Here is a 24,187-nt window from a genome sequence, read left to right as displayed (position 1 = left end):
AAATGGAAACAGTAGTTTAGGCAAAGAAGAGAAGTTTTTTTTTTTAACCCAATACTAGAGGAGCCAAGATGGTGGTGTGAGTAGGGCAGCGGAAATCTCCTCCCAAACCATATACATTTTTGAAAATACAACAAATACAACTATGCCTAAAAGAGAGACCAGAGGACACAGTACAACCGCCAGGCTACATCTACATCTGCAAGAATTCAGCATCTCACAAAGGGGATAAGATACAAGCTGTGGCCCGGCATGACCCAAGGGCTCCCCCCACCCAGCTCCCTATCAGGAAGAAAGTAGTCGTAGATGGGAGGGAGTGGAACCACAGGACTGTTGAATAACCAGCCCAAGTAATCAGCAATGGGAGTGCAGACACACATTGCATGGTGTGCTGGATATTAGAGAAACGGAAAAGTAAAATCTGCGAGCAGTCCCCGCAGCCAGCTCCCCTGGGACAAATGAAAAGCGAATACTTTTTGAAAGTCTTGAAGGGACAGGGGCATCACAGTTGGATGGAAGCATCCCAGCACACTCATCCCAGAAGTTGGGTATCCTGGGGAACTTCAGGAGCCCCAGACCCCTGGGATATAGTGTAGCACTGAAGCCCCTGATGGCAATAAACAGCCTACCAGTTGATACCCCTCTAGTGCGGCACAGCTGCAGTGGCCAAGCAGCTGGGGATTGGTTGGGTGCACGCATGCAGAGGCGGAGCAGCTGGGGAGTGGCCGAGCCTGTAAACACGCAGCAGCGAAGCAGCTGGGGAGCAGCCGTGCACCTGGTCATAGCGTCAGAGCAGCTGGGCAGTGGCTGTGCCCACAGAAACTGTGAAGAATCTCCTCCCGGAGCGCAATCGTCTGGGCCTGACCTAGAGGCTGCCACCAACGCAGCTACCCAGCACAGGCAGAAGAAAACAGGGCAAGGTGTGAAGGGGTGTCGTTCTCACAGGAGAGGACACCTGGCATGCCTCCCATTCCCCGCAGGGCTCTTGGCAACCCTGATGGGAACCCCACCCATGCCAGCGTAGGGGTTTAATCTGGAGGCTGCACCAGGTGTGCAGATAACTGACATAGGCAGCAGAGAAGGGTCAGGTGACCAACAAGCAGGAAAGGGCTTTGTTTTCTCAACTGACACATGCGCTACCTGCCTACAGCTACCATTATCACCAAGAAAAGGAAGAAGAATTTGGTCCAGTCCAGACTTACCCAGACAACCCCTGAGAGAGGGCCTGGTGAGATAGATTTAACGAATCTTCCTGAAAAACTATTCAAAATAAAGGTCATAACCATGCTGATGGACCTACAGAGAAATATGCAAGAGTTAAAGGATCAAATTGGGAGGGAGAAAACAGAAATAAAACAATCTCTGGAAGGACTTAAGAGCAGATTGGATTAGATGCAAGATGCCGTTAATGGAATAGAAATGAGAGAACAGGTACACAGGGAAGTGGAGGCAGATAGAGATAAATGGATCTCTAGGAATGAAAGAATATTAAGAGAATTGTTCGATCAATCCAAATGGAACAATATTCGCATTATAGGAGTACTAGAAGAAGAGAGAGAAAAAGGGATAGAAACTGTCTGTGAAGAAATAATTGCTGAAAACTTCCCCAAACTGAGGGAGGAAATATTCTCTCAGACCATGGAAAACCATAGAACTCCCAACACAAGGGACCCAAGGAGGACAACACCAAGACATATAATAATGAAAATGGCAAAGATCAAATACAAGGATAGAGTATTTGAAGGCAGCCAGAGAGAGAAAAAAGGTCATCTACAAAGGGAAACCCATCAGGCTATCATCAGACATCTCAACAGAAACCTTACATGCCAAAAGAGAATGGCATGAAATATTTAATGCAATGAAACAGAAGGGTCTTGAACCAGGAATACTGTATCCAGCATGACTATCATTTAAATATGAAGGAGGGATTAAACAATTCCCAGACAAGCAAAAGTTGAGGGAATTTGCCTTCCACAAACCACCTCTACAGGATATTTTAAAGGGACTGCTTTAGGTGGAAGCACTCCTAAGTCTAGATAGATGTCAACAGAGAAAACAAAATCACACCAAAGAAAGCAGACCAACCAAATACTAACTAATGGCAAAAAATAAAAACAACTACTCACAAAAGCAGTCAACGGAAACACAAAAGAGTACAAAATAAAACACCTAACATATAAAGAATGGAGGAGGAGGAATAAGAAGGGAGGGAAATAAAGAATCACCAGACTGTGTTTATAATAACTTAATAAGAGAGTTAAGTTAAATGGATAGATAGTAAGAAGCTACCCTTGAGCCTTTGGTAACCAGAAATCTAAAGCCTGCAATGGCAATAAGTATATATCTTTCAATAGTAACCCTAAATGTAAATGGACTGAATGCACCAATCAAAAGACACAGAGTAATAGAATGGAAAACAAAGCAAGACCCATCTATATGCTGCATACAAGAAACACACCTCAAACCCAAAGACGTACAAACACTAAAAGTCAAGAGATGGAAAAAATATTTCATGCAAACAATAGTTTGAAAAAAGCAGGTGTAGCAGTACTTGTATCAGACAAAATAGACTTCAAAACAAAGAAAGTAACAAGAGATAAAGAAGGACATTACATAATGATAAAGCGGTCAGCCCAACCAGAGGATTTAACCATTATAAATATATATGCACCCAGTACAGGAGCACCAATATATGTGAAAGAAATGCTAACAGAATTAAAGGAAGAAATAGAATGCACTGCATTCATTCTAGGAGACTTCACCACACCACGCACTCCAAAGGATAGATCCACCAGACAGAAAATAAGTAAGGTCACAGAGGCACTGAACAAACAACACACTAGAACAGATGGACTTAACCAACCTCTGCAGAATTCTACACTCAAAAGCAGCAGGATACCCATTCTTCTCAAGTGCACATGGAACATTTTCCAGAATAGACCACATACTAGGCCACAAAAAGAGCCTCAGTAAATTCAAAAAGATTGAAATTCTACCAACCAACTTCTCAGACCACAAAGGCATAAAACAAGAAATACATTTACAAAGAAAACTAAAAGGCTCACAAGCACATGGAGGCTTAACAATATGCTCCTAAATAATCAGTGGATCAATGACCAAATTAAAACAGAGATCAAGCAATATATGGAGACAAATGACCACCACAGCACAAAGCCCCAAGTTCTGTGGGGCCCCGCGAAGGTAACTCTAAGAGGAAAGTATATAGTTGTCCAGGCCTATTTAAAGAAGGAAGAACAATCCCAAATGTATAGTCTAATGTCACAATTATGGAAACTGAAAAAACAAGAACATATGAGGCCTAAAGTCAGCAGAAGGAGGGACATAATAAAGATCAGAGAGGAAATAAATAAAATTGAAAAGAATAAAACAATAGAAAAAATCAATGAAACCAAGAGCTGGTTCTTGAGAAAATAAAAAAAATAGATAAGCCTCTATGCAGACTTGTTAATATAAAAAGAGAATCTACATATACCATCAGAATCAGAAATGAGAAAGGAAAAATCATGACGGATCCCACAGAAATACAAAAAATTATTAGAGACTACTATGAAAATCTATATGCTAAAAAGCTAGAAAACCTAGAGGAAATGGACAACTTCCTAGAAAAATACAAACTTTCAAGGCTAAGCAAGGAAGAAACAAAATCTAAATAGATCAATTGCCAGCAAAGAAATTGAATTGGAAATCAAACAAGTACCCAAGAACAAAATCCCTGGGCGAGATAGATTCACTGTGGAATTTTATCAGACATACAGAGAAGACATAATATCCATTCTCCTCAAAGTTTTCCAAAAAATAGAAGAGGAGGGAATACTCCCAATTCATTCTATGAAGCCAACATCACCCTAATACCAAAACCAGGCAAACACTTCACAAAAAAAGAAAATTGCAGAACAATATCCCTGATGAACATAGATGTAAAAATACTCAACAAAATATTAGCAAAGCGAATTAAAAAATACATAAAGAGGATCATGCATCATGATCAAGTGTGATTCATCCCAGGGATGCAAGGATGGTACAACATTCGAAAATCCATCAACATCATCCACCACATCAACAAAAAGGAGGACAAAAACCACATGATCATCTCCATAGATGCTGAAAAAGCATTCAACAAAATTCAACATCCATTCATGAAAAAACTATCAACAAAATGGGAAGGGCCTCAACATAATAAAGGCCATATATGATAAACCCACGGCTAACATCATACTGAACAGCAAGAGGCTGAAAGTTTTTCCTCTGAGATTGGGAACAAGACCGGGATGCCCACTATCCCCACTGTTAATCAACACAGTAGTGGAGGTTCTAGCCACAGCAATGAGACAAAACAAAGAAATACAAGGAATCCAGATTGGTAAAGAAGAAGTTAAACTCTCACTATTTGTAGATGACATGATATTGTACATAAAAAACCCTAAAGACTCCAATCCAAAACTACTAGAACTAATATCGGAATTCAGCAAAGTTGGAGGATACAAAATTAACACACAGAAATCTGTAGCTTTCCTATACACTAACAATGAACTCATAGAAAGAGAAATCGGGGAAACAATTCCATTCACAATAGCATCAAAAAGAATAAAATACCAAGGAATAAACCTAACCAAGGAAGTGAAAGACCTATACCCTGAAAGTTACAAGAAACTCTTAAGAGAAATTGAAGAGGTCACTAACAAATGGAAACTCATCCCATGCTCCTGACTAGGAAGAATTAATATCGTCAAAATGGCCATCCTGCCCAAAGCAATATACAGATTTGATGCAGTCCCTATCAAAGCACCAACAGCAATCTTCAGTGAACTGGAACAAATAGTTCAAAAATTCATATGGAACCACCAAAGACTCCAAATAACCAGAGCAATCCTGAGAAGGAAGAATAAAGTGGGGTGGAGCACACTCTCCAACTTGAAGCTCTACTACAAAGCTACAGTAATCAAGACAATTTGGTACTGGCACAGACCAGTGGAACAGAATAGAGACTCCAGACATTAACCCAAACATATATGGCCAATTAATAAATGATAAAGGAGCCATGGACATACAATAGGGAAATGACAGTCTCTTCAACAGATGGTGCTGGCAAAACTGGACAGCTCCATGTAAGAGAATGAAACTGGATCACTGTCTAACCCCATACACAAAAGTAAATTTGAAATGGATCAAAGACCTGAACATAAGTCATGAAACCATAAAACTCTTAGAAAGAACATAGGCAAAAATCTCTTGGCCATAAACATGAGTGACTTTTTCATGAACATATCTCCCTGGGCAAGGGAAAGAAAGGCAAAAATGAACAAGTGGGACTTTATCAGGCTAAAAAGCTTCTGTACAGCAAAGGACACCATCAATAGAACAAAAAGGTATCCTACAGTTTAGGAGAACATATTCATAAATGACAGATCTGATAAAGGATTGACATCCAAAATATATAAAGAGCTCAACAAACAAGAAGCAAATAATCCAATTAAGAAATGGGCAGAGGAGCTGAATAGATAGTTCTCTAAAGAAGAAATCCAGATGGCCAACAGACACAAGAAAAGATGCTCCACATCACTAATCATCAGAGAAATGCAAATTAAAACCACAATGAGATATCACCTCACACCAGTAAGGATCACCATCATCGAAAAGACAAACAACAACAAATGTTGGCGAGGTTGTGGAGAAAGGGGAACCCTCCTACACTGCCGATGGGAATGTAAACTAGTTCAACCATTGTGGAAAGCAGTATGGAGGTTCCTCAAAATGCTCAAAATTGAAATACGATTTGACCCAGGAATTCCACTTCTAGGAATTTACCTGAAGAATGCAGCACTCCAGTTTGAAAAAGACAGATGCACCCCTATGTTTGTTGCTGCACTATTTACAATAGCCAAGATATGGAAGCAACCTCAATGTCCACCAGTAGATGAATGGATAAAGAAGATATGGTACATATACACAATGAAATATTATGCAGCCATAAGATAAAAACAGATCCTACCATTCGCAACAACATGGATGGAGCTAGAGGGTATTATGCTCAGTGAAATAAGCCAGGTTGTGAAGGACAAGTACCAAATGACTTCACTCATATGTGGAGTATAAGAACAAAGGAAAACTGAAGGAACAAAACAGCAGCAGAATCACAGAACCCTAGAATGGACTAATAGTTACCAATGGAAAGGGACTGGGGATGATGGGTGGGAAGGGAGGGATAAGGGTGGGAAAAAAGAAAGGGGGCATTATGATTAGCATGTATAGTGCGTGGGGGGCATGGGAAGGGCTGCGCAACACAGAGAAGACAAGTTGTGATTTTACAGCATCTTACTATGCAGATGGACAGTGACTATGAAGGGGTATGTGGGGGGACTTGGTGAAGGGGGGAGGCTAGTAAACATAATGTTCTTTCTGTAATTGTAGATTAATGATACCAAAATTAAAAAAAATACCACAATGAGATATCACCTCACACCAGTAAGGATCACCAACATCAAAAAGACAAGCAACAACAAATGTTGGCGAGGTTGTGGAGAAAGGGGAAGCCTTCTACACTGCTGGTGGGAATGTAAATTAGTTCAACCATTGTGGAAAGCAGTATGGAGGTTCCTCAGAATGCTCAAAATTGAAATACCATTTGATCCAGTAATTCCACTTCCAGGAATTTACCCTAAGAATGTAGCACTCCAATTTGAAAAAGACAGATGCACCCCTATGTTTATCGCTGCACTACTTACAATAACCAAGATATGGAAGCAACCTAAATATCCATCAGTACATGAATGGATAAAGAAGATATGGTACATATACGCAATGCAATATTACTGCCATAAGAAAAAAACAGATCCTACCATTCGCAGCAACATGGATGGAGCTAGAGGGTATTATGCTCAGTGAAATGAGTGAGGCGGAGAAAGACAAGTACCAAATGATTTCACTCATATGTGGAGTATAAGAACAAAGGAAAACTGAAGGAACAAAAGAGCAGCAGAATCATAGAACCCAAGAAAAAACTAACAGATACCAAAGGGAAAGGGACTGGGGAGGATGGGTGGGAAGGGAGAGATAAGGGTGGGGAAAAAGAAAGAGGGCATTACGGTGAGCATGTATAGTGCGTGGGGGGCACAGGGAGTGCTGTCCAACACAGAGAAGACAAGTAGTGATTTTACAGCATCTTACTACGCAGATGGACAGTGACTGTGAAGTGGTATGTGGGGGGGACTTGGTGAAGGGGGGAGGCTAGTAAACATAATGTTCTTTCTGTAATTGTAGATTAATGATACCAAAAAAAAAATGTCTTTCTTTTCTATCATCCTTCCCAGAGGCTACACAATGACCGGAGAGTACTCATTATGAGAAAAGAATGTCAGTCAGAGCATCAAGACCTTACTTGGGAAGGAAACAATGAGAATGTACCTGGAAGGTGAGGATTTATCTTTGCTTTCAAATAAGTGGTCTTAATTACTTTTTTTATAGAAGTTTAAATCAGTTCATTATAAATATATCCAAACCATACACTTTCGTGGCTTTCAGATAAAATTCAGCACACTTCATTTATACAAAGCCTGTGAGAAGAAGTCAACAGAGATGATCTAATCTTAAATTATGACATCATTCATTCAAGTCTTGGCACACTCACTCACCTGCAGCACTGTTTTTAATGCAAAAAAAGTAAAAACTAAAAAGGGAAGGAGGGAGATAACAAACCTAAATGCCCTTTCATATGGGAATCAGTGAGTAAACTGTGGTGTAGTGTTAGTACATAGCTGTTAAAGTGAATGAGCTAAAGCCACACATAGTGCCTAGATAGATCTCAAACACATAATACTGAGAGAAAAAAAGCAGTCATAGAATAATTCCTTAAAAAATAACATTTACATAAACATTAGAAATATCAGGTGGATGCATAACAACTGTAAAACAGGAAGATGGGGAATTGGAAAGGATATAAACTAAGGCCTAAGTAGAATCTATCTCCCTTAGGATTTTGAAAAGAGAGAAAAGAGACTTCAATTTTGTTATTTCATCCCTATAAAAAAGTTAAACTGTGTATCTGTATTTTGAGTACATGAGTGTGTGTTCTACTACTCCAGAACTATGCTTCGTGTTTTGAGTGTTTCACAAATGGTGAGACACAGGTAGGCACACATGGGATGGCATGGAAGGTTGGAACCTGGGTGCCTAACGCTGTCTCGGGGCTTCAGAGGAGGATTCTGACATGGCAAACCAGTTAGGACCAGGACTAAGATACCTTCCTTCACTGTTAATTAAGCACCTATAAAGACTAGGCTCAGTGCTAGGAGCTTTGATGTAATGCTTTGTAAACTAGAAAATATTTACAAATGCAGGAGCTCATTCAGATGTGTTACAGACCAGAGGATTCGTCACCACATATTTGGTACTTCACCTGTCTCAGTTTCCTCAACTGCAAGATAGGTCTCAGAAGAGCATCTCCTGAATAATTTTGTCAGAATGAAACAGCGTACGTAAAGCGGCGAGGGTGCATCCTGGCATTATATGGTTGGCACCCAAGCTGGCAGGTGCCGCTGTTATGACTACTGCTAACCAACCACCCATGGTTCCAGAGGTTGGTTGAGAACGCGAATGAAAAACCCAGAGGTCAAAAGCCCGTGTTCTCCAGATGCATTGAGACCATAAACCCGAGAGCGCAGCCGTCTCAGGAAAAGACAGGCTTCCTAAATAGAAAAGGGAAACTCCCAGCATCTCGCAGGCAGCAGGGCGTTAAAGGCGGCAAGAAGAGGGGAAGATGTGGTCGCGGGGAAGCCCGGGCGGGGCGAGGGCAGAGTCCGCGCGAGGCGGAGGCGGAGTCCGGGCTGGGCGGGGGCAGAGTCCGGGTGGAGCACGGCTGGAGTGCGGCGAGCTCGGCAGAGAGCCTTGGGAAGCTCGCCTGCTCGCGCCTGAGTCGAGCGCGGACCTCCCTGCCATGCTCCGTGCGTTGGGCTCGGTGGCGGCCGCCACCTGGACAGTGCTCCATCCGCGCACCCTCCTGCTGGGTGCCGTCGCCTTTCTATTCTTTGCTGATTTCCTCAAAAGGCGGCACCGGAGGAACTACCCGCCGGGGCCCCCGAGCCTCCCTATCTTTGGCAACTTTTTCCAACTGGACTTTAAGCAGAATCACCTGGAGTTTCAGCGGGTAGGAGAGGGTAAATGTGCGTGGCAGGGTCCTGATATTGATCTGTACAAGGGCCATCCCGGCAGAGGGTGGGAGGATGGGTGGCTCTTCCGCTAATGCCCACGCCCCGGTAAACCCTGCTTTGAGCCTGTTTCTTCACCACCTACTGCCATGATTCCATCTGCAGTTTCTGGAGGTGGAATATTGTTAACTGTTTACTGTTTAAGTGTGCTAGTTATGTTAGCTTCTTTGACTCATTCAAGTTGTGTATCTTGTTAAATATTGGAACATCCTAAATATAACATTATCACCTTGTCCTCTTTAATATTTCTATACTTGAAAAAAGTGCTGTATTTTTCCCAAGGGTTTCATCTCCCATGTGTAAAATGGTGATAATACTACGTAAATCTTCACCACTTTTCTCCTGAATTGCTCTGATCACCATAACGACTGAGCCACTCACATTTAGCCTGCGCTGCCTGCAGTCTGCTCACACTAAAACCATCATTTAAAAATGTCATTTCTCTGCTTCAGTTTTCTTAGTGGTCCCGCTGCTTCCCAGAGTAGAGATTGCTTAGAGAGCCACCTGGGAATGTCATTGACCCAGCTTCTTCACACCTGTTACAATCATGTCCCACCTGAGCTCCCTGATTCCCTTAAAATTCCCTCCAACATCCAACATTCTCAATAATTCTCAGCTGGTTTCCTTCCATTCAGCAATGGTATCTAGCTGAGAGACAACACTATGATAGGTGGTTGTAAAGATTAAATCAAACAGGAATTTATCAATATTTACATGGCTTATAGGAGGTATATAAAAAATGTTCCCTTTTCCCTAGAAATACCTAGAAAACTTTAAATACATGCCTATATACTCATGTATAAATGGAGAATTTTTTATTACTTTCTGTGAGAAATACCTCATTGATAACATTAAGTGATGGGATTAATCACAGAATTTTAAAACTAGGCTCCTAAACCTGTTCTCTTGTTTAAGAAACATATTGTTTAGTTTCGAACTGTTTGGAAATTTTCTTTATGTTAGTGATTTCCAGTTTGAGTCCATTATAGACAAATGACATGCTTTATATAATTTCAATTCTTTCAAATATGTTAAGGTTGGTTTTATTACCCAAGATACAGTCTCATGCTTGTTTGAAAAAAAAATTGTATTCTGCTGTTGTTGGGTAGAGTGTTATGTATATGTTAATTACCTATTCTTGAATGATTATCTTGGATTTAGTTTTTCTAAACCTTTGCTGACCTCTTATTCACTGATTCTATCAATTACTAGAAAGGCATGTTGAAGTCTCCAACTATAATTGTAGTTTTGTCTGTTTCTCAACTCATTTCTGGTATTTTTTCCTTTATGTGTCTGGCAACTCTGTAATTTGGAGCACATGCATGAAAACTGATATAACCTTTTGGTGAACTGACTCATTATGCAATGTCCCTCTTTATCCCCAGTGATTTTCATTGCCTAAACTTTATCTTTTATTAGTATTTGCATGATATATGCTTCTTTAATCTTTTATCTCTAACTTCTTATTTCATTATATTTGAAATGAGTTTCTTGTAGACAGCATATAGGTGGGTTATATTTTTCATTCTGACAATCTCTGTCTTTTGACCCATGAAATTAGACCATTTATATTTAATGTAACTGCTGATATGTTAAGATTTAAGTCTGATTATTTTCTTATTTTTCCTTTGCTTTTAATTTCTCTCTTTTTTCCCCCATTTTCTTGTTGATCATTTGAACTTTTTTTTTTTTAGAGGGCATCTCTCGTATTTATTGATCAAATGGTTATTAACAACAATAAAATTCTGTATAGGGGGGGTCAATGCTCAATGCACAATCATTAATCCATCTGAAGCCTAATTCTCGTCAGTCTCCAATCTTCTGAAGCATGAAGAACAAGTTCTTACATGGCGAACGAATTCTTACATAGTGAATAATTTCTTACATGGTGAACAGTAGAAGGGCATTCATCACAGAAACTTTCAGTTTTGATCACTCATTATGAATTATGAACAATCTGGTCAAATATGAATATTTGTTTGATTTTTATACTTGATTTATATGTGGATCTCACATTTCTCCCTTTATTATTATTATTATTTTTATTTTTAATAAAATGCTGAAGTGGTAGGTAGATGCAAGATAAAGGTAGAAAACATAGTTTAGTGTTGTAAGAGAGGAATTGTAGATGATCAGGTGTGTGCCTGTAGACTATGTGTTAATCCAAGCTAGACAAGGGCATTAAAACATCCACGGATGCAGAAGATTTCTCTCAAAACAGGGGAGGTGAGGTTCTAAGCCTCACCACTGTTAATCCCAAATTTCTCACCTGATGGCCCCCCTGTGACTGTGCCTGTCTTAGGTTGTTCCTACCTTGAGGAATCTTACACGTCTCTGGCTAACCAGTCATCTTCCGGGGCCATACAGGGAGATGTAAAGTTGGTAAGTGAGAGAGAAGCCATATTGTTTGAAAAGGTTAGCTTTTTACTTCTTTGCAGATTTATGCCCTGTGGCTTCTATGCCCAGCACTTGTCTCGAGGTATCTTTACCACCTGGAGGAATTATGATGCTCGGTAAATACGATATGAGGCACAAATTCTATTTAAGGGTTGTAATTAGGAAGGAAGAAGAAAAGCTATAGAGGTAGCATATGGAAGAAAACATGGGAGGATTGATTATTTCTTTGACATATCTTCTTGTAGAGTACCTTAAGCATGTATAGGTTTTAAACTACTAACTTAACTTGCACACACATATTAACATAATAGGAATACGATATAAACTAAGCAAATCTATAATTACCAGCCATTTCCAGTGAAGCCAAGAAAACCAGTTAGGCACCCTAGGCATTTGTGAGAATTTGTCTATGATATGATGGATATTGTCCAACTGTACTTGACCAGTCTGAGAGAAATCAGACAAATTAAAGCAACCCATTTCTGGGATCTGTTCATATCCCGTATGCTCTTTTTAACCGTAGATAGTCTATAGTCGTAAGATTTTGGAGTGCTACAACTTGCACTCCTCCCAACTCCTGGTTGAATTCCAACAGTACAGATCCACTCAAATTCGTTGCCTCACTGTATGCACATGCCAGCCTAGACATCTCCCTCCTCATTCCAGTGGCAAGTCCAGGAAATGGTGGGATGGACACAGCCACAACCACAGCATCGCCCGGATCCCTGTGGAGGCTTTTTGGTGATCATCCCCTGGCACGAGTCCTCCAGAGAGTGCTGATGCCGGAAGCTCCTCCTCATATCATATCTTAGTTCATTATATGGGTAGCCAAGCTAGGCCTTGATCTTCTGCATAAAAACAAACAGACCCTTTGTCCACACTTTGACATGCCCTCTATACCACTGTGTAGAACTCATTGGAGGTCAGCACACAGGAATTGCCTTTTTATTTTTTTATTTTTTTTATTTTTATTAAGAGAAAGGAATATTATCAGGAAAGAGTACCTCCATTGCCCATCATCTGACACCCTTTCAGTGATCAAAATTAAGGATATTCAAAGCATGTGTTACTCTTTGATTTACCAATAGTTTTATCCTATCAAAAAGTAATCCTTTTCTTTCTTTCTTTCTTTTTTTTAAATCTTTAATCTACACTTATATGAAGAATACTATGTTTACTATGCTCTCCCCTATACCAAGTCGCCCCTAAAAAGCACATTACAGTCACTGTGCATCAGCATAGCAAAATGTTGTAGAATCACTACTTGTCCTCTCTGTGTTGTACAGCCCTCCCTCCCCTTTCTCCCTCCCCCCATGCATGCGAATCTTAATACCCCCTTTCTTTCCCCCCCCTTTATCCCTCCCTGCCCACCCATCCTCCCCAGTCCATTTCCCTTTGGTACCTGTTAGTCCATTTTTGGATTCTGTAATTCCGCTGCTTTTTTGTTCCTTTAGTTTTTTCCTTTGTTCTTATACTCCTCAGATGACTGAAATCATTTGGTATTTCTCTTTCTCCACTTGGCTTATATCACTGAGCATAATACCATCCAGCTCCATCCATGTTGCTGCAAATGGTAGGATTTTCCCTCTTCTTATGGCTGAGTAGTAAGTATTCCATTGTGTATATATACCACATCTTCTTTATCCATTCATCGAGCGATGGACATTTAGGTTGCTTCCAATTTTTGGATATTGTAAATAGTGCTGCGATAAACATAGGGGTGTATCTGTCATTCTCATACTTGATTGCTGCATTTTTAGGGTAAATTCCTAGGAGTGGAATTCCTGGGTCAAATGGTAGGTCTGTTTTGAGCATTATGATGAACCTCCATACTGCTTTCCACAATGGTTGAACTAATTTACATTCCCACCAGCAGTGTTGGAGGGTTCCCTTTTCTCCACAGCATTGCCAACATTTGTTGTTGTTTGTCTTTTGGATGGCAGCCATCCTTACTGGTGTGAGGTGATACCTCATTGTAGTTTTAATTTGCATTTCTCTGATAATTAGCGATGTGGAGCATCTTTTCATGTGTCTGTTGGCCATCTGTATTTTTTTTTCAGAGAACTGTCTGCTCAGTTCCTCTGCCCATTTTTTAATTGGATTATTTGTTTTTTGGTTGTTGAGGTGTGTGATCTCTTTATATATTCTGGACTTCGAGCCTTTATCGGATCTGTCATTTTCAAATATATTCTTCCATACTGTAGGGTTTCTTTTTGTTCTATTGATGGTGTCTTTCGATGTACAGAAGCTTTTCAGCTTAATGTAGTCCCACTTGCTCATTTTTGCTGCTGGTTTCCTTGCCCGGGATATGTTCAAGAAGAGGTCACTCATGTTTATGTCTAAGAGGTTTTTGCCTATGCATTTTTCCAAGGGTTTAATGGTTTCATGACTTACATTCAGGTCTTTGATCCATTTACAGTTTAACTTTGTATATGGGGTTAGACAATGGTCCAGTTTCATTCTCCTACATGTAGCTGTCCAGTTCTGCCATCACCATCTGTTGAAGAGACTGTCATTTCGCCATTGTATGTCCATTGCTCATTTATCAAATATTAATTGACCATATAGGTTTGCGTTAATTTCTGGAGTATCTAATCTATTCCACTGGTCTGTGGCTCTGTTCTTGTGCCAGTACCAAATTGTCTTGATTACTATGGCTTTGTAGGAGAGCCTGAAGTTGGGGAGTGAGATCCCCCCTACTTTATTCTTCTTTCTCAGGATTGCTTTGGTATTCGGGGTTTTTGATGTTTCCATATGAATTTTTGAATTATTTGTTCCAGTTCATTGAAGAATGTTGCTGGTAATTTGATAGGGATTGCATGAAATCTGTATATTGCTTTGGGCAGGATGGCCATTTTGACGATATTAATTCTTCCTAGGCATGAGCATGGGATGAGTTTTCATTTGTTAGTGTCCCCTTTAATTTCTTTTAAGAGTGACTTGTAGTTTTCAGGGTATAGGTCTTTCACTTCTTTGGTTAGGTTTATTCCTAGGTATTTTATTCTTTTTGATGCAATTGTGAATGGAACTGTTTTCCTGATTTCTCTTTCTATTGGTTCATTGTTAGTGTATAGGAAAGCTACAGATTTCTGTGTGTTAATTTTGTATCCTGCAACTTTGTTGTATTCCGATACCAGTTCTAGTAGTTTTGGATTGGAGTCTTTAGGGCTTTTTAAGTACAGTATCATATCATCTCCAAATAGTGAGAGTTTAACTTCTTCTTTACAAATCTGGATTCCTTGTATTTCTTTGTTTTGTCTGATTGCCGTGGCTAGGACCTCCAGTACTATGTTAAAGAGCAGTGGGGATAGTGGGCATCCCTGTCTAGTTCCCGATCTCAGAGGAAAAGCTTTCAGTTTCTCCCTGTTCAGTATAATGTTGGCTGTGGTTTTATGGTATATGGTCTTTAGTATGTTGAGGTAGTTGCCCTCTATTCCCATTTTGCTGAGAGTTTTTAGCATGAATGGATGTTGAATTTTGTCAAATACTTTTTCAGCATCTATGGAGTTGATCATGTTGTTTTGTCTTTCTTTTTGTTGATGTGGTGGATAATGTTGATGGATTTTCGAATGTTGTACCATCCTTGCATCCCTGGGATGAATCCCACTTGGTCATGGTGTATGATCCTTTTGATATACTGTTGAATTCTGTTTGCTAATATTTTATTGAGTATTTTTGCATCTACATTCATCAAGGATATTGGTCTGTAATTCTCTTTTTTGGTCGGGTCTTTGCCTGGTTTTGGTATTAGGGTGATGTTGGCTTCATAGAATGAGTTTGGGAGTATTCCCTCCTCTTCTATTTTTTGGAACACTTTAAGGAGAATGGGTATTATGTCTTCTCTGTGTGTCTGATAAAATTCCGAGGTAAATCCGTCTGGCCCCGGGGTTTTGTTCTTGGGTAGTTTTTTGATTACTGTTTCAATTTCTTTGCTCGTAATTGGTTTGTTTAACTTTTGTGTTTCTTCTTTGGTCAGTCTTGGGAGGTTGTATTTTTCTAGGAAGTTGTCAATTTCTTCTAGGTTTTCCAGCTTGTTTGCATATAGGTTTTCATAGTAGTCTTTAATAATTTTTGTATTTCTGTGGAGTCTGTCGTGATTATTCCGTTCTCATTTCTGATGCTGTTGATTTGTGTTGATTCTCTTTTTCTCTTAATAAGTTTCGTTAGAGGCTTATCTATTTTGTTTATTTTCTCAAAGAACCAGCTCTTTGTTTCGTTGATTTTTGCTATTGTTTTATTCTTCTCAATTTTGTTTATTTCTTCTCTGATCTTTATTATGTTTCTCCTTCTGCTGACTTAAGGCCTCATTTGTTCTTCTTTTTCCAGTTTCGATAATTGTGATGTTAGACTATTCATTTGGGATTGTTCTTCCTTCTTCAAGTGTACCTGGATCGCTATATACTTTCCTCTAAAGACTGCTTTCGCTGCGTCCACAGAAGGTGGGGCTTTGTGTTATTGTTGTCATTTGTTTCTATATATTCCTTGATCTCTATTTTGATTTGTTCATTGATCCATTAATTATTTAGAAGCATGTTGTTAAGCCTCCATGTGTTTGTGAGCCTGTTTGTTTTCTTTGTAGAATTTATTTCTAGTTTTATACCTTTGTTGTCTGAAAAATTGGCTGGTAGAATTTCAATCTTTTGGAATTTACTGAGGCTCTTTTTCTGAGCTAGTATGTGGTCTATTCTGGACAATGTTCCATGTGCACTTGAGAAGAATGTATATACTGTTGCTTTTGGATGTAGAGTTCTGTAGATGTCTTTTAGGTCCATCTGTTCTAGTGTGTTGTTCAGTGCCTGTGTGTCCTTACTTATTTTCTGCCCGGTGGATCTATCCTTTAGGGTGAGTGGTGTGTTGAAGTCTCCTAAAATGAATGCATTGCAGTCTATTTCCCTCTTTAGTTCTGTTAGTATTTGTTTCACAAATGCTGGTGCTCCTGTGTTGGGTTCATATATATTTAGAATAGTTATATCCTCTTGTTTGACTGAGCCCTTTATCATTATGTAGTGCCCTTCTTTATCTCTTGTTACTTTCTTTGTTTTGAAGTCTATTTTGTCTGATATTAGTACTGCAACCTGCTTTCTTTTCACTGTTGTTTGCCTGAAATATGTTTTTCCATCCCTTGACTTTTAGTCTGTGCATGTCTTTGGGTTTGAGGTGAGTTTCTTGTAAGCAGCATATAGAAGGGTCTTGCTTTTTCATCCATTCTCTTACTCTGTGTCTTTTGATTGGTGCATTAAGTCCATTTACATTTAGGGTGACTATTGAGAGATATGTACTTATTGCCATTGCAGGCTTTAGATTCGTGGTTACCAAAGGTTCAAGGTTAGCCTCTTTCGTATCTTACTGCCTAACTTAGCTTGCTTATTGAGCTGTTATTTACAATGTCTGGAGATTCTTTTCTTCTCACCCTTCTTATTCCTCCTCCTCCATTCTTCATATGTTGTGTGTTTTGTTCTGTGTTCTTTTTAGGAGTGCTCCCATCTAGAGCACTCCCTGTAAGATGCCCTGTAGAGGTGGTTTGTGGGAAGCAAATTCCCTCAGCTTTTGCTTGTCTGGGAATTGTTTACTCCCACCATCATATTTAAATGATAGTCGTGCTGGATACAGTATCCTTGGTTCAAGGCCCTTCTGTTTCATTGCATTAAATATATCATGCCATTCTCTTCTGGCCTGTAGGGTTTCTGTCAAGAAGTCTGATGTTAGCCTGATGGGTTTTCCTTTATAGGTGACCTTTTTCTCTCTAGCTGCCTTTAAAACTCTTTCCTCGTCCTTGATCTTTGCCATTTTAATTATTATGTGTCTTGGTATTGTCCTCCTTGTATCCTTTCTGTTGTGGGTTCTGTGTATTTCCGTGGTCTGTTCGATTATTTCCTCCCCCAGTTTGGGGAAGTTTTCAGCAATTATTTTTTCTAAGATACTTTCCATCCCTTTTCCTCTCTCTTCTTCTTCTGGTACCCCTATAATATGGATATTGTTCCTTTTTGATTGGTCACACAGTTCTCTTAATATTGTTTCATTTCTGGAGATCCTTTTATCTCTGTGTCAGTTTCTATGCATTCCTGTTCTCTGGTTTCAGTTTCATGAATGGCTTCTTGCATCTTATCCATTGTGCTTATAAATCCTTCCAGAGTTTGTTTCATTTCTGTAATCTCCTTTCTGGCATCTGTGATCTCCCTCCGGACTTCATCCCATTTCTCTTGAGTATTTCTCTGCATCTCTGTCAGCATGTTTATGATTTTTATTTTGAATTCTTTGTCAGGAAGACTTGTTAGGTCTGTCTCCTTCTCTGGTGTCTCTGTGATCTTGGTTTGCCTGTAATTTTCTCTTTTCATGGTGATAGGAATAGTTTGCAGAGCTGGGACGAGTGACGTCTGGAAGAACTTCCCTTCTTGTTGGTTTGTGGCTTTTCACTCCTGGGAGAACAGCAACCTCTAGTGGCTTGTGCTGGGTAGCTGTGCGCAGACAGGGCTTCTGCTTCCTGCCTGGCTGCTATGGAGTTGATCTCCGCTGTTGTGCTGTGGGCGTGGCCTGCCTTGGGCTGCTTCTCCAAAGTGGTGGAGTCGCATTGGAGGGGGAGCAGCCGGGAGGCTATTTATCTCTGTAAGGGTCCTCTGTGTTCCCTGCAGCCCAGGGCATTAGAGTGCCCAGAGATCCCTGGATTCCCTACCTCTGGACTAAGTGTCCCACCCTGCCCCTTTAAGACTTCCAAAAATTACCCGCCAAAACAAAACAACGAGCACAAAAAAAAAAAAAGAATGGCCACTCATTTTTCTTTATTCTCTGGCGCCAGCCTCAGGCACCCGCTCACCGGTCTTGCTGCCCTGTTTCCCTAGTATTGCAGTCTCTTTCCCTTTAAGACTTCCAAAAAGGACTCGCCACAACAAATCAAAACAAAACAAAACAAACAAACAAACATAAATGGCCTCTCGCTTTTCTTTTGTCCTCCGACACTGGCCTCTGGTACCTGCTCACCATTCTTGCTGCCCTGTTTCCCTAGTATCCAGGGCTCCGCACATGCACTGTGTCTGCTCTCTGTTCCGGATGGCTGGGGCTGGGTGTTCAGCTGTCCTGGGCTCCCTCTCCCTCCCCGCTCTGACTCCTCTCCTCCCGCCAGGAGCTGCGGGGAGGGGCGCTCGGGTCCCGCCGGGCCAGGGCATGTATCTTACCCCCTTCGTGAGGTGCTGGGTTCTCGCATGTGTGGATGTGGTCTGGATGTTGTCCTGTGTCCTCTGGTCTTTATTCTAGGAAGAGTTGTCTTTGTTATATTTTCATAGATATATGTGGTTTTGAGAGGAGATTTCCGCTGCTCTACTCATGCCGCCATCTTGGCTCCGCCCTCCGCTTTTAATCTTTTTCAATCTATTTTCTCTGTGTTGTTCAGACTGGATACATTCTGTTGATCTGTCTTCAGTTTCACTAGTTCTACTGTCATTACCACTCTGCTATTGGGTTGCTCAACTGAGTTTTTATGTAGGTTATATATATTTATATTTTCAATGTTCAATTTTCCTTTTGGTTCTTATTTGTATCTTCTATTTCTTTGCTAAGATTTTCTACTTTGCAATTTTTGGAGTGTGTGATTTTTTAACAAAACATGATTTTTTATAATAGCTGCTTTAAAATCTTTATCCTGTAATCCCAGCATCTGTGTCATCTCAATATTGTTGTCAACTCAGTCAGGTTGAGTTTTTTTTTTTTTTTTTGGTTCTTGGTTCTTGGTAAGGTGAGTATTTTGAATGATATCCTGGGCATTTTGTGTATAATACGACTCTGGGTACAATCTTAACCTGTCATTTTGGCAGACAGTCAACCTGCTTATGTTCAAAACACTCAGTTTTGTGAATTGTAGGTCAAATGTCAATTTAGGTTATAAAACCAGTGCTATTCTAGAATACCAACTTGTGTGTTACCCACTCCCACAGGACTCCACCCCACATTCTCATCAGTGCAGGCTGGAAAGGATGAGGATGGTGCCAAAAGACAGGGACCTTTCTCTCTAAGGTGGCCTCTTCCTTACTTCCGGGAGGATGGAAGTCTGAGATATACCCATATCTGCTCCATGGAGATGGAGAACCTCCTTATTTCTGTAGGAGAAGGGTAGAAACCAAAATAATGTTCCATGGCCCCCCCCTCCAGAGAATCTCTTTATAGTTGTTCAGGGGTGATAGTTAAAATTCAGCTCAGAGATTTCGCAGGCAAAGTGTTATCAACTTGGTGCTGCCCAGGTAGGGTGAAGACAAGTTTCCACCCATGTTCTCCACTACTGATTAGGGTTGGGGAGAGTCACATCTGCTTCCATGGTGTCTGCCTCCAGAACAGGATGTACAAAGGTTAAAAGGTTTCCCTCCTGTTGGGCCAGCCCTTTTCTGGTCCTTTGGGTAGAAAGAGAAGCCTTTTCCTGGAGTTATTTTTGTCTGTGCCAATTTGTATCATGACTAGTAGGAAGAGTAAAATAGAATCCTTTTACCCAGTCTTGCCTAGAATCAGGAGTTTGATCTGTACCTTTGTTTTACCACCAAGATAGATGGGGCTAGAGAAGTTAAATGGCTTGCTCAATATCATAAAACTGGTTTGTGATGATGCTGATACTAGCATCTTATCTCACTGAATGATTTTTTATCAGAAATACTGAATTTTATTTTATGTAGGTTTGCATTTTTAAAATACTTAGTTATAAAACATAGAATTAAATAGTGTGATTTAGTTATAATTAAATTTATATTCTAGCAATTTGAAAACATTAAGTAACTATCTGCTAGATCTTATATCAGGATTTACATGTTCTTCTTTATTTAATCTTCACAATGACACTCAGCTTTGGCATTATGTGGTGGTACTTCCATTTTATCAAAGAGGAAACTGGCTGAAAAGTGTAAAGTGATTTGCCATAGTTACTCAGTGCAGAGAATGGCAAAACAGAGTCTTGAATCCAGGAACTAACTTACACACCTTATGCCGACTGACTTTTCATGACATAGTGGATGATTGATTGATTCACAGGTTCATTTCGTCAACCAACATTTATGAAGTGCTCACCATATGACAAGAACAGTGTAAGACAGTGTATACAGTTTGTGGTGTAATTTCTTGGTAACCAAGTGACATAACAGGAGATGGGATCACTGTGAATAGAAAACCTGGAAATAATTTCTTGTAGAGTATTGGAGTAAATTGGGCTCAACTTGAAAAAAAGTTGGGCAAGTGGCTAAAGGGAGTAAAGGGGATAGGAGATTTTAAGTGGGGAAAGTGGCAAAAGTTAAAACAGAAAGAGAACAGTGAAGAAATTAGCCTGTTTGAATGGCATGATGGGGATTTTTCTTGTATTTGTCCCTAGTTTCCAAACTTTCTCTATTATAACTAAATGGCTTATTATTTTAGCGTTTATTTAAAGAAGGAAAAATCTTATTGGACTAAAGTGGGAGAATGGTAGATAAGGTGATTAAATGTATTAGGAAACACATCAATCTGCTAGCAACAAAGATACCCCAAAATACACTAGTATACAAAAGATTGAAATTTATTTCTGTCTCACAAATGAGTCAGATGGAGACAGGAAGTCCAGGATATGCTTTGTGCCACAAGGTAATTAAGAAACTCCAATTCTTTTTGTCCTGTTTCTCTGGTCTTGCAACACCATCAGATGTGAGTTCTGGTGTTTGGAAAAGAGAAACGGGAAGGTGGGGAGTAACTGGCTTTCATTTAAGGACGTGTCTCAGAAGATGTCCACATTCCCACTACTTACATCCTGTTGGGTACACCTAGAGAAGCTGGCAAGTGAGATTTTTGATTTGTGTGGTCAGCTAATATTTAGGGAGCTCCATCACTCAAATGAAGAGAGAGAGAATATCTTCATCTTTTCATGTAAGGGTGAAACATACAGAGTCAGAAAGAGCCCAAACTTTATGCAACTAGTTATGTGCTAAATCTCTGTGCCTCCTTTTCTGAAAAAATGGGAATACTTTATAGGACTATTATAAGAACCAAGTAAGTTAATTAATATCATATTCTTGCCAGAGTGCCTACTGCATATGTGATGCTTATTTCCATATATACCAATCTCCCCCTTTCTTTAAAAGTTTATAGCGACCAAACCCCAGGGAAGCCAGATGCTGGGTGCATACCAGACATTACTTCTCTGGCCTGATTGCTAAAAGGCCTCTGTCAACCCACTCTTTGGCCTCTTTCCCCCCAGTCCTTTGTTGACATTTTACCAGAGTCCTTTTACTAAAATACACTCCAGAATATATCAGGAACATTAGTTTTACTATTAATTTTAGCATTATGGCTACGTTTCACAACAATCCCTAATTTTATCCTTAGTAACATCTCCCATATTATAGACTTGGAAACTGAGGCACAGAGAAGTTAAGTAACTTGCCCCCAAATCACCCAGAAAGTAATAAGCAGATTCAAACAGATTTATGTAACCTGAAAATCCAAGCTCTGAAGCGCTTGCTTACCTCACTTTCCTATTCAAAAATCATCAAACTTCTAATTAACTAAACAAGATCCCAAATATTCTACCTAACATTCACTCATCCCAGTCTAGCTCAGATTGCCTTGCCAGCTTTGTCTACTGGCTCTTCACTCATGTGAGAAGATACTTTCCCCAAGGAACCTGTCCTGGACACTGGTCCCTGTATGTGCTTCCTAACTTCCCAATCAAGTACTTTATTGTATAGAGTGACAATAATCAGAACTGATTATCGGTATGTTCTTTCAGATTGTGAGCTTCTTACAGTTTGCTACTTGTGCCCTCTTCCCCTGGCCTTGACCTACCACATTGCTTTAAGGAACCCTACACTTCAGTCAAACCAAATGGCTCACTTGTTCCTGAGCACCCACATTTTCCCACCTTCATATCTGCATTTGCCCTTCTCACAGCCTAAAACGTCTCTGCTTTCCCATTACATGTCCTCGGGTAGAAATAAATCTCTTCTTTCAGTAGCTTCACATCCCTTTCTACCAGTATTATAGGATATGTTATCTTCTGCTATGCATTTATTTTTTTCTGCATTCAGTCTCTCCCATGGATGGGACTAAGGAAAATGCTTTATCATGTTGATCTTTGTATTCCCCCGCCCATAGCATAGCAATGTCAGAAGGAACCTGGCAACTCTTAAGCATTCCATGAAAACCTGTAGGATTGAATTTGAATTAGCTTTTCACAGACTATTCTCAAAAACCCAGCACAGCCCCAAGAACTACCTGTAAGACTAGGGTTCTTGAGCAGCACTTCACGGTCCCTAGGAGACTGCTGAAGCCCTGAAACTGCCTACATAACTGTGTCTACAGGATTTCACAGTAGAGCTGATCCATGACACACATTAGGTTTTCAAAGGATTCTGATTCAAGAAAGGGTAAGAACCACTGTTAGGAACTTAATTCCTTATTTCCTTGGGTTTCTTTCTTCCTTTTTTTTTTTTTTTTTTTATTATTGTGATTTTTTTTTTTTTTTTTTGAGAGGGCATCTCTCATATTTATTGATCAAATGGTTGTTAACAACAATAAAATTCAGTATGAGGGGTCAATGCTCAATGTACAATCATTAATCCATCTCAAGCCTAATTCTCGTCAGTCTCCAATCTTCTGAAGCATAACGAACAAGTTCTTACATGGTGAACGAATTCTTACAGAGTGAATAAATTCTTACATGGTGAACAGTACAAGGGCATTCATCACAGAAACTTTCGGTTTTGATCATGCAATATGACCTATAAACCATCAGGTCAAATATGAATATTCATTTGATTTTTGTACTTGATTTATATGTTGATCCCACATTTCTCCTATTATTATTATTATTTTTATTTTTAATAAAATGCTGAAGTGGTAGGTAGATGCAAGATAAAGGTAGAAAACATAGTTTAGTGCTGTAAGAAGGCAAATGTAGATGATCAGATGATCAGGTGTGTGCCTATGGACTAAGTATTAATCCAGGCTAGACAAGGGCAGCAAGACATCCACGGATGCAGAAGATTTCTCTCAAAGCAGGGGGGGTGAGGTTCTGAGCATCACCTCTGTTGATCCCCAAATTCTCACCTGATGGCCCCCCTGCGACTGTGCCTGTCTTAGGTTGTTCCTCCCTTGAGGAATCTTACCCGTCTCTGGCTAACCAGTCATCTTCCGGGGCCATACAGGGAAATGTAAAGTTGGTAAGTGAGAGAGAAGCCATATTGTTTGCAAAGGTTAGCTTTTTACTTCTTTGCAGATTTATGCCCTGTGGCTTCTATGCCCAGCATTTGTCTCGAGGTATCTTTACCACCTGGAGGAATTATGATACTCGGTAAATTCGATATGAGGCACGAATTCTATTTAAGGTTTGTAATTAGGAAGGAAGAAGAAAAGCTATAGATGTAGCATATGAAGGAAACTTGGGAGGATTGATTATTTCTTTGACATATCTTCTTGTATAGTACCTTAAGTATGTATAGGTTTTAAACTACTAACTAATTTGCACACACATATTAACATAATAGGAATACGGTGACATAAACAAAGCAAATCTATAATTACCAGCCATCTCCAGTGAAGCCAAGAAAACCATTTAGGCACCCTAGGCATTTGTG

The 24,187-nt window shown here is 39.9% G+C and overlaps 2 protein-coding genes across 7 annotated transcripts in view; one reads left to right on the top strand and one right to left on the bottom strand.

Moving 5' to 3' along the window:
- Positions 1-696, bottom strand: part of LOC140848591 (protein Hook homolog 1-like) — a 45,374-nt gene extending 44,678 nt beyond the window's left edge. The window contains exon 1 of the mRNA XM_073232853.1: positions 637-696. Within this exon, the coding sequence (XP_073088954.1) occupies positions 637-696 (60 nt within the window). The remainder of the gene's footprint in view (positions 1-636) is intronic.
- An 8,150-nt stretch (positions 697-8,846) lies between these two features.
- Positions 8,847-24,187, top strand: part of LOC108389486 (cytochrome P450 2J2) — a 65,428-nt gene continuing 50,087 nt past the window's right edge. For 4 of the 6 annotated variants that reach the window (XM_073234022.1, XM_073234016.1, XM_073234021.1 and 1 more), the window contains exon 1: positions 8,847-9,157. In XM_073234022.1, coding sequence (XP_073090123.1) covers positions 8,948-9,157 — 210 coding nt within the window. In that variant the 5' untranslated portion in view covers positions 8,847-8,947. The remainder of the gene's footprint in view (positions 9,158-24,187) is intronic. The other 2 variants (XM_073234018.1, XM_073234020.1) reach the window with 2 other exon arrangements.

The sequence above is a fragment of the Manis javanica genome, chromosome 4 (assembly GCF_040802235.1).
Source record: "Manis javanica isolate MJ-LG chromosome 4, MJ_LKY, whole genome shotgun sequence".
NCBI classification, from domain to species: domain Eukaryota; kingdom Metazoa; phylum Chordata; class Mammalia; order Pholidota; family Manidae; genus Manis; species Manis javanica.
This window is presented reverse-complemented; position numbering and strand designations above follow the sequence as displayed.